The sequence below is a fragment of the Medicago sativa genome, chromosome 7 (assembly GCF_051527215.1).
Source record: "Medicago sativa cultivar Bolivia chromosome 7, Bolivia_mono, whole genome shotgun sequence".
NCBI classification, from domain to species: domain Eukaryota; kingdom Viridiplantae; phylum Streptophyta; class Magnoliopsida; order Fabales; family Fabaceae; genus Medicago; species Medicago sativa.
This window is the reverse complement of record NC_140755.1, coordinates 61,770,197-61,781,705: the sequence shown is the minus strand read 5'-3', so window position 1 is coordinate 61,781,705 and position 11,509 is coordinate 61,770,197. Positions and strand designations below refer to the sequence as shown.

At 33.6% G+C, this 11,509-nt stretch overlaps 2 protein-coding genes and 1 pseudogene across 2 annotated transcripts; 1 reads left to right on the top strand and 2 right to left on the bottom strand.

Annotated features, from left to right (window-relative positions):
- LOC146907425 (F-box/kelch-repeat protein At3g23880-like) lies at nucleotides 1-1,164 on the bottom strand (annotated as a pseudogene).
- A 3,089-nt stretch (nucleotides 1,165-4,253) lies between these two features.
- Nucleotides 4,254-5,969, bottom strand: LOC146907424 (F-box/kelch-repeat protein At3g23880-like). Its single transcript, XM_085726640.1, has one exon. The coding sequence runs from the start codon at nucleotides 5,526-5,528 to the stop codon at nucleotides 4,362-4,364; it is 1,167 nt and encodes a 388-aa protein (XP_085582766.1). The 5' UTR covers nucleotides 5,529-5,969; the 3' UTR covers nucleotides 4,254-4,361.
- A 1,713-nt stretch (nucleotides 5,970-7,682) lies between these two features.
- On the top strand, nucleotides 7,683-11,386 carry LOC146907423 (putative protein phosphatase 2C 4). The gene is made up of 4 exons (XM_085722352.1): nucleotides 7,683-9,365; nucleotides 9,790-9,903; nucleotides 10,097-10,361; nucleotides 10,993-11,386. Exons 1-4 carry the CDS (start codon nucleotides 8,199-8,201, stop codon nucleotides 11,106-11,108), a joined length of 1,662 nt encoding a protein of 553 aa, XP_085578478.1. The 5' UTR covers nucleotides 7,683-8,198; the 3' UTR covers nucleotides 11,109-11,386.
- Nucleotides 11,387-11,509: the final 123 nt, after the last annotated feature.

Sequence of the window (11,509 nt, the reverse complement as noted above, 5' to 3'; positions counted from 1 at the left end):
TCAATGACACAAAACTAAGCTTTCAACATATTTCTTGATATAGATCCACGAGCATTCACCATTGGTAATTATAGTTTTCTCAACACTACCATCTCTCAAATTATATACAACTGTTACATCATCAACCTTGTTTTCCAATATCAGTGTATCATAATTTTTAGAGAGGTGCAATGGCACCCATGCCGACCACTCATCAATTGGTTTCAGAATTTGAAGATTAATTTTAAGTAATTGAGTCCAAGACTCTTCAACTCCATAATCCATCATCTGCCAGATAGCCAAATGGGTTTTCTTGGCAAGATGAGAAAAACAAATGAAATTCATCAATATACATAGAGATGGCTCAAAACTTGGGACTTCATCAAAACCTCGAGTGAGAAGCAACTCTTTGCATGTCTCTGTACCAAGATCAAGTGAAACACCGCCATCATAATAAAAAACACCGCCATCATCATCATCATCATAATCATAATCATCCATGTAATTGTCGATTGCCAACCAATTAACACTACCTCTCAAATGCACACCATTATTTAGGTAATAACTAATAGGAAAACTTTCAATATTTCTCCAAACATTATCACCTAAACTAAATACTCTCGCCCCTTTATGTAAGTACACTACCTTGTAAGTATCGGTTGAATTATCATACCCAAATTCCATCTGGTAACTTGAGACAGCATCAGGAGAGTGCCCTAATTTATCAGATATTGTCCTAGTAGCCGGGTTCCAGAAACGGAGCCACATCTCTCTAGATTCGTCAGAATAACCGTACAAACAAAGCGATCCATTGCAAGAACCTGCAACCGAGTGACAATCCTTATCATTCAAAAGATAGTATGGATCGTCGGTAAGGGTTATGGGCTTCGATGGACTCTCCAACAAATGACTCAAGGAGATTGGTCAAACAAATGCCTTATCTGTATCTTCTGGGAGATATACCATTGTGAGTTGAGGGTTTCGCATAGATCGCTGAAGGTGCAATTCGACAAAGGAAGAATCGGATATTATTATTTTCCATGACTTACAAACGCACTTCATTCGCATCAGAGATTTCATAGGAAGGAAAGAAAGCAGTTCTGTGATAATCTCATCAGGGAGAATTATCGGCAATGATTCCAAGCTGGACGAACACTGCTGCGACTTCGGTGGTGAGAGATTCATGAGAGCGGTAAATTATGTTACCGCAAAGCGTAAAAGAGTAATTTTGTGATCAATGAACACAATTGAGAGATTATACACGAAGAATTGTGTAAATTAAATTAGCTGCCGTCGGGAAGCATGAATGAGAAGAAGAAGATAAAAAGAAGTTGATTATAATTTGGAAATTAGTCCCTCCGGTCTCAAATATAAGAAAAGATTCCTTTTTCAGGTTCATTGAATAATTAATGTATTTGCTTTACAATGTAGGCCAGATACATTAACTACTCAATGAACCTAAAAAAAGAATCTTTTCTTATATTTGAGACCGGAGGGAGTATGAATTTAACGTGAAGTGAGTAAAACAATTTTGGTAAAAAGAAAAAAAGAAGTTGATATTAATAAATTAAATTTATTATTATTATTATTATCAAGAGCATCTCCAATGACAAATTTGTCCTGAACTCCAACTTGATTTAATAACCAAATTATGATTTCTCCAAGGAGAAAAGAAAAAAAACAATGGTTCATCATTCTAGGAAACGTCCTTTAAATACCTCAATAAAAAACGGATATACGATCAAGTACTAAACTTTATATAATTTTATGGTAATTAATCATTATTGAACTTTATAACTGAGAGTTATAACTGATTAAAAACTATCATCTTAGAAGACTTTTTGTTAAATCAAACACAGACTCATTTTGTAATTTGCGAGAATTGGCAAAATAATTCAGTCATATTACTCAACGCCTTGATTTAATTGGTTGTAATGAACTATTTCCTTCGAACGAAGAATGAGAAATATTCCTTTCCTTAGACATAAGGCACAATACTTATAAGTTATACCTAATAGAGGAACTCTGTGGTCAAATTCTTTAACCTCCAAATAGTAGAGTCCATTGTGCAATTTACCCAAACCAATCATCTTCAATGTACCCTGCAAGATAAAAAACAGCAACGAACATGCAGACAAAACAGGATGAAAAAAAAAACACGTGCAGGCAAAAACACCAGTATGCCTAAGATATACATAGATAACCAAGATAAGATAATCACACAACATAGGAAAATGAACAGCAATTCAAACAAATCGGAACTTGCTTTCTATAACACAAAACCAAGCTTTAAACATAATTCTTGATATAGAGCCTATAGCATTGGCCGTTGATAATTCTAATTCTCTCTACATTACCATCTCTCAAATTATTGACAATTGATAGGTCATTATATTCGCCTTCCAATATCATTGTATCATATTGTTTAGAAAGGTGCAATGGAAAGCATGGCCACCACTCATAACTAAAAAAAATTATAATTTGAAAATCAATCAAAGACCCAATTTCGTTCCTCGCGATGTTCTCGTAGTCCAATTTAATTTTTGAGAAAAAGTAATAGTTAAATTAGTCGATAACATTTTTATACGGACAATAAATTAGTCTTTGACTTATTATAGAAAAATTAATTAACATATCTAATTGTCTTGTGCTGAATTTTAGTACTTGTTTGTTTTTAACATAGTTGGCCTTGGGTTCATGCTAGATGAAATTGAGGAATGAGTGTATTAAGTTTTTAACATAGTCTTGCGCTGTACTAATTGTCTTGCACTGAGTTAAGATTTATTATTTGGCCTCACCATTTCCGTGAGAGATCCAATCGGTAGGGCTCTTGGGGGGAAAGAGGATCCTGGTTGCTTGACCAACCCGACGGATCGTAACCTTAGACCGGCCAACCAAGGTTTAACCATGTCTCCGGAACATTTATAGTCCTTTAGCTTCTTCTTTCCGTGTGTTCATAATCATGTACTGTTTGATTTTCCCGTCACAAATGAGACAAAAAGCTATATACTTAACTTAAAATGATAAAAGTTTCTACTTCAAGAGTAAACGCATAAAAGAAACAAGGGGAAAAAAAGTATGAAATGATCAGTCGGAATTTTCCAGTAAGGGGAAAGCAAAAGGTTTAGGAAAGATGAAAACCAAAGGAATGAAGTAAGTAATTTTCAAGAGGTGACAAAGTTTACAAAAGATACCAAGAAAATAACAAAATCCCAAAGCAAATTAACAGGTGACAAAGTTGAACCCAGATAGTTATATCTTACCGCGAAACTCATCGTACACGTGAGAAAACTCAGAACATGTAAACCAGGAGGAAGGACCACCCTCTCAATTTTGTTTCAACTTCTTATGAAGCGTTGACCAAGACACGAGCACCAACTTCTTATGCCGCAAAACATTGACACGTCGACAGACAACGGTAATAATTTAGTAAAATGAAAATATTGAATGTAATCACATATGACAGCTAGTGTTTGACACCGACATGTGTCGAACAACGGACACACTTTGATCAAAAGTGTTTCTTGTTCTTATCCAAATGGTTCTATAAAGTGCACTTAAATGGACGTACTTGAGATGTAAGAATAAAAGCGTAGACTAAGTTCAACAGAGTAGAGTTGTAGATCATAGCTTATTAAGCAGTAAGTTCAAGTTACCATAAATAATCTCAAAGAAACATAAAAGATGGATATAAAATACTTCTGACAAAATAAAATGAGTACTATAACTGAAGCAATTGTAACTAGCATAAGCCACTTTCTTCTTTTCTTTCTTTTTTTCTTCCTAGTTCCTATCATTTCATCATCCAGCCATGAACCATCAACAACATTGGATCTCTTTGAAGTTGAAATTGCAGATCTACAATTCAAAAATATTTTAACATTATATGTGTCAGATTGCAAAGTGAAATAGCAATGCACAAATAAATCAAAAGCAAAATGTTGCACAATGCTCAAAAGGGAAGGCAGCCATATATCCCACTAAGAACAAAGAATATGAGGATGTACCACATTCCACACTGTGAATGTATATTGAAAACTAGATTCTATAGCAGCATCGTAATCAAGAACAAAAATATTAATAAATTAAACCATTCTTGCACAACAAATTAGCATATAGTATTAGATATTATCCTCCAACCAAACTGATAGACCATTTGATTATTTTGCTTTGTTTAAAGTTCTAATAACCAACTCAATCAACAATACTCAAAAGAGAAGGAATTTCTTTTGGGTGATTTACATAACATGGAGGGATTATCAAACCGTTACCAATTATAATAGCCAACATATATAATCAAATAAAATCCACCATAGAAAATAGTCACACAACATGGAAGAATAAACAGAAATTCAAATAAATCGACAAAGAGGAACTTACTTTCAATGACACAAAACTAAGCTTTCAACATAATTCATCGTATAGAGTCTATCATTTTGGCCATTAGTAATTTTAATTTGCTCTACACTGCCATCTCTTAAATTAAAGACAATTGGTCGGTTTCCATAATAGCCTTCCAATATCAATGTATCGTGATTTTTAGAAAGGTGCAGCAATGGAAAGCATGGAAACCACTCATACTCTAAAATGTTCATACTTTGAAAACTAATCTTAAGTAATTCAGTCCAAGAGTCTACAACTCCATAATCCGTCATTTTCCATATAACAAAATGGGTTTCCTTGACAACTTCAGAAAAACAAAGGCAATCCATCAACACAAATAGTGATGGCTCGACATATGGCTTTTGATCAAATCCTCGAGGGGGAATAAACTCTTTGTATGTCTCTGTACCCAAATCAAGCGAAATGATTGAAACTTGCTCAACAGTAATATACCAGGGCAAATAATCATCAGCTATGTAATCACGAATTGCCAACAAATTAACACTGCCATTCAAATGCACACCATTATATAGGTAACAATAGACGGGAAGATGAATATTTCTCCAAACATTATCGCCAAAACTAAAAACTCTCGCTGCTGCGTCTTCTAAAACCACTACCTTATAAGTATCAGTTGAATTATCATAACCAAATGTAAACTTCGGTAGGCCAAACTGTGTTCGGTCAGCATGCCCTAATTTATCAGATATTGTCCTGGTAGCAAGGTTCCAGACACGGAACCACATCTCATTATTAGAACAACCGGACAAACATAGCAATCCATTGCAAGAACCAACAACAACAGTACAATCCTTTTCCTTCAAACAATGGTAAGGATCCTTGGTATGGGTTATCGACTTCGACGTACTTTCCAGAAAATGACTCAAGGAGATAGGTAAAACACTGGTGTTGTTTTTATACGGTGAATCTTCATATATCCGTGCGAGTACAAATTGTGGGTTTCCTATAGATCTCTGAAGGTGCAATTTGACGAAGGAAGGGTCGGAAAATAGGGTTTCCCATGACTTACAACAGCACTTAAATCGCATCAGAGATTTGACGGGAAGAAAAGAAAGCAGTTCTGTGATAAGTTCTTCAGGAAGGATTATCGGCGCCAACACCGAGTTAGGAGAACGCTTCAGCAGCTTCGCTGATAAGAGATTCATTAGAGCAGCACTGTGTATAATTTAGCTGGCGTCTGGAAGCATGAATAAGAGATTATAGTTTCGTTTTTTGTTTTTGAAGGAAGATTAGGGTTTCCTTTGGAAGGACAGAATTATAATCTTGAAATTATGAGTTTAAGCTTTTTTTTTTTTTTGGCTAAATGACATCATTGGATCTTTAAGGTTGACGTTTGTAACATACACTTAATTGCCACATAATCGTTTTGTAACGTTTGATTAAGGGATATTTAAGGCCCGTTTGAATTAGCTTATTTTAGAGTTTATGTAAAACAGCTTATGCAAATAAATAAGTTTTTATGTATTATTTATAAGTTTTTAAGGTAGTTTATGAAGATACAATTTTCGTTAGTGAGAGCTTATAAATTAAAATAAAAACTTATTTATTTACATAAGCTATTTTTCATAAGCTCAAAATAAGCTCAAACCAAACGGGACCTAAATTGAAAATGTTTACAAACTTAAAATATTCTTCTTCCTAATTGTAAAAAGTATATATATCAACTTTTTTGTGTTTCGGAAAACTCAATCTTTAAGTTTGTTGGAACCTAAGTTTGTATTTGTGAGAATGGAAACTCAAATTCAACTTTGCCAAAACACAATGAGGGTGGGAGGAGAAAATCTTGTGTGGTCCTGGTCCACACAAGTGGTCTTTGGTCACACAAAGAGAAAAAAGAGAAGAGAGAGAAGAGAGAAGAGAGAGAAAATGGAGAAGAGAGAAGAGAAGAGAGAGAAGGGAAAAACTTGTGTGTGTGACCAAACCAAAATTCTTGGTCCTGGTCCACACAAGTGTTTCTCGGGTGGGAGATTTTTGTTTCTTAACAATCTCAGAGACAAATTTGACTTTTACGACATTTGTAGGAATCGAAGTAAAATACATGGGGTACAAAATACTATTGGCCCGTGTCAAAAACTATAATAATAAAGAAAATATTTTATAGATTAAAAAAAAAAACTTAATTAGTCCACACCTTAAAATAAATTAATAAAGAGGATGATGTGATAGATATGATATGTTAGTGATGTGATAGAAAGATATATAAAGAAAAAAATGAAGTGTTGAATGTATATATAAAAATTAAACATTACAAAATATTAATATATTAATGACATACTTCCTTTAAAAAATCATAAGGCCTGCCATTGAATTAATAACTACCTCTGCAAATTAAGTCAAACAAAAAATAACTATTACAATATAAACTAGGATCACCTTAATTATATATCTCTCTACTTATAGAAATGGATCACCAACCGGTCATCATACATAAAAATGGCATGCTGAAAGATACAACTTACCAATAAATTCAAGTACATAGATTCTGTATTTCACAAGATTAAATTGAACTCGGTTTTATCTTTGGTGGTGTACATGAAATTGAGGAATCTTATAGTTCATGTTCATCTGCAAACAGTCTTTAATTGTTTCATCTTCTTTTTTTTTTCCTTTTTTCCTTTTCCTTTTCCTCGTCTTATATTTTACTTCTCTCCGGATATTATGGCTATATTTTTTTTAGACGGAGTGACAATTACCACCTGAAACTTATATGCATAACTGCAAGGTTCAGAGTTAAAACCGGGTGAAAGTGTGCAATCTAACAATATCAACATTTTCGGTTGAGATATATCTTACAAACTACTATGACTATATCTAATCACCCAATATTATTGTTTTTAATTAAGTGGTAAATACTTAAAGTATAATCGAAGTTACAAAATTTATGCAGTTATTTTAGAAAGAAATCAATTATTTGATTAGGTAATGAATGATAAAAGTATAAATAAAATTGTCAAAATAAATTATAAAATTAAAAGAAAAAAAAGTCCAACCAAAACTAGACATCACCTTTATATATGAGTATAATAAGTATAAATTGCTTTGACAAAATGTAGAAAAAAATTTATGTTCAAGCTTACAGAAATATAAAAAGAATTGATACTGATAGCATACACAAATTGACAAAACATAGGAAATCTCTATTTTCTATATATTCAACTTGAGATGATCACGGCAACACCATGCGAGGGGGATTAGTATATATGATTTTGTGGTATACTAATTTTAATATGATTTCTTGCCTTAACCTTCTTCTCTCCTCATTTTTTCGTATAAGAAGTGACAAACACCAACTAAAACTCAAATAAAATTACGATGTTTCGAGTTCGAATACAGATGAAGATATCCAATCTAACAATTTCGACATTGTCATCCACCAAACGAAGATAGAAACTTTTATACCTACAACATGATAAAAAAGAGGTACTAGTAATTGTTTGTTATTTGTTGATGGTGAAAATTTATTGTTACACCGTATAGAAATAGAGGATAGTAAATAAGACTAGGCTTCATAAATTCCTCCCATAGTGTTTTTAATGCTTACCCCTTAGCAAAGTCAAAAGTATTAAAATTAAGTTATTGCTATTTCTATTTTTGATATTAGGAGTACACGTGATTCCCCCCCGCCGAAGAAATCCTCATTAAATTCATATAAATTCAATAATCAAAACAAAATAAAATAGTCAACAGTTACTAAAATAAGTGATAGTCAACTCCTATGCAAAAAGTCAACTCTATTCATTTTTGAACTTTGAATAAGATTGCAACATTGTTACACATAAAGTTCAAAACAACTTTGAATTGCATTACACTATCCAATGGGTAACAAAATCAGCAATTTGTGCCTCTGTTCCGCCGGCACCGGAGATATCTCCGGCAGGTTACAAAACTCCTTTAACTTGTTGTCCAAGAAACATGACAAAGCTATTTGCAACTCCATCAGCTATGTCAGACCGAACCCACCTCAAATCTCCGGCGATACATTCTCTGAGGACGATGATGCCGCCCTCATGACTTTCCGATCAGTGGCCGGCGCCACCGTTAGTGCAAACTCCTCATCAACACCTTCCATTTCCCTTGATGACTCTCTACAACACAGCACTATTTTGGATTCATCTGCTTCTTTTGAAAGTTTTGGTTCATTTACTTCCCCAATGATGCATCCTCAACATTCTCAATATCAAAATCAGCATGATCCTCGTAGCTCTTCTGTGTGTACCTCCATTGAAGAAGGGTTATCTTCGAGTCCTTTCGATCGTGTGTTTAATGCTAATTCCATTGAGAAATGTTTACAACAAGTGAAGATGAACAAGCCTAATAAGATCACCTTGAAGAAGATTCTTAGTAGGGTTTTTTCTAATGCAGTATCTTTTGGAAAAGGTTCAATTTTTAAGAAAAGTGATAATGTTAATGCTAATGCAAGTGCAAGAGTGAGTAGTAGTACTAGTTTGAGTGATGAATTGAGATTGCATGATAATAACTATTTGGACGATGATGATGATTTGTTAATGGTATGTGAGAATCTTCATATGGCTCAAGGAAAAGGCGGTGAAGATCGTATGCATATTGTGATATGTGAAGATCATGGATGGGTTTATGTTGGAATTTATGATGGATTTAACGGTCCTGACGCAACTGATTATCTTCTTCATAATATGTTTTATGCCGTTCATGATGAGCTTAAAGGGTTTCTATGTAAACAAAATTGTAATATAGTGAAAAGTGAAGAAGGTTTTAGTCACTCTGAGGTGTTGGAAGCACTTTCTGAGATAATGAGGAAAACTGAGGATGCATTTTTGAAGATAATTGATGAGATGATTACTCATAATCCTGTTTTGGCTATGATGGGATCTTGTGTTTTGGTTATGTTGATGAAAGGTCAAGATGTTTATTTGATGAATGTTGGCGACAGTCGTGCTGTTTTAGCTACTCAGATTGGGAATTCTCGTCAGCTCACAATGGATCATAGCACTCATGTGAAAGAGGTAGTTTTTGCAACTTGTTAAAATTGAGTTAATACCTAATTTTTTGTCATTGAAAATGAAGACCTGTATTGTACCAACTTAGTCTTCCATGTTATCCGAATTCTAAAATAAACTCGAAAATTGTAAAATATTATTTATGTTGGTTCCTTCATTGATATTTGCGGACACTGTGATGATATTAAGTTGATAATGTCAGGAATGAATCAGACACTAAGTGAATAATATCAGAGATGCATTGATTATAAATCTATACAAAAGGATGATCTTGATCTAAATTTTGCAATTTTAAATCTATTTTGAAATATTGATGACGTGGGGACTAAGTTGATACGGTTCTACATTTCAGAGACTAATGTGAGTATTTACTCAATGAAAATTGTTATGTTCATGTTAAATACCTTATACATTTTTTCTTGAATCTCAGGAAGTTTATAGAATCAGACAGGAGCATCCGGATGATCCATCTGCAATAACGAAAGGACGAGTAAAAGGTTACTTAAATGTCACAAGGGCTTTTGGAGCAGGGTTCCTTAAGCATGTAATGTGATAGTTTATACCTAATTGCTTATATTACTACCAAAAAAAGCTTGCTTTTTAACTGTTTTATTGAATTCAAGGAGTGTTTTGTCCCACATTTTTTGTTGATAGGTCAGTTTAGTTTAGTTTACTTCATTTTCTCAATGTTTTTCAATTATTTGCTAACAACATAATCATCTTGGTCTATTTTGCAGCCTAAACAAAATGATGCAATGTTGGAAACTTTCAAAGTTAACTACATAGGGGAATCTCCATATATCACATGCTCCCCTTCACTATATCATCACAGGCTCAACTCAAGTGACAAATTTCTTATACTGTCTTCTGATGGACTTTACCAATACTTCACCAATGAAGAAGCAGTGGCCAGAGTAGAGTCATTCATCACCATGTTTCCAGATAAAAATCCTGCACAACTTCTCACTGAAGAAGCACTAAGTCATGCAGCCGAAAAAGCTGGTATAAAGCACTTACTTTTAACATTTGTTTAAATAGTTGCGCAGTTACATTGATCTTTGATATTGTGAAAAAACGCATACATATGTATCAAATATCAATGAGACTTCAGATTAAAGGCGTGTCTGGTGCCCGACACGTGTTAGTGTTTGATACCGATGCAACATCGACACACATGGTTACATTCAAAGATTTCCTTTTTTTCAAATTATGACTAGTGTGGATGTGTCATTCTCTCAGTTGTGTCTGGTGCCCATGCCCGTATCAACACTACAAGAATTCCCCAATCTACTAACCAATACAAAATTGCATTACTGAGGGATTTAGGCCCTCAGTAATTACTGGCGGAATAAACCTTCAGTAACATCCAAAAAACCCTCAATAAAGTTACTGACGGAAAAATCCCACAATAATTTAGTGAGTTACATTACTGACGGATAAATCCGTCAGTATTTTCAATAAAGAACCTACGAATTATTACTGAGGGATATAATCCGCCAGTAATGCGTATTACTGAAGGATTTTTTGCATTACTGGGGGATTATTTCCACCAGTAATAAGGAAAATTCTTGTAGTGCAATGCTTCGTATGTTAAAGCAATCTTTGTAAGTTTGATTTCATTGTTGTTTTGTAGGTATTGAGTTCCATGAGTTGCTTGATATACCACAAGGGGAAAGAAGGCTATACCATGATGACATTTCCATTGTCATAATATCCTTGGAGGGAAAGATATGGCGTTCATTAGTGTAAATGTATCCATGTGTGATATAACAACTAATTAAAGTGGTCTAACTTCCCTTCTTTTCTTTTCTTTTCTTTTTTTCCTTTTTTTTATTTGCTTTCTCTTTTTGATATCTCATTTTACCATACTTTGTATGATATACAAAATTAGGCTTATAGGGACACACAAGAGATACAATTTAATATTTACTTAGAAAATTGTAATATGAGAGGACCAATTCTGTTTTGATAGCTCTTCAATATTTTGTTTTTTTTCAATTAATGGCATATTCATGTTGTGAGGGAAATATTCCATGTGACTTTTGAATTTAAAAATTGTGTCATGACTTGATTATGAAGTCAAAGCCTTAAATTTGATCCTCTAATGATATCAAAAAAGGCATGCAGTTGATAAAAGATTAATATTTTGT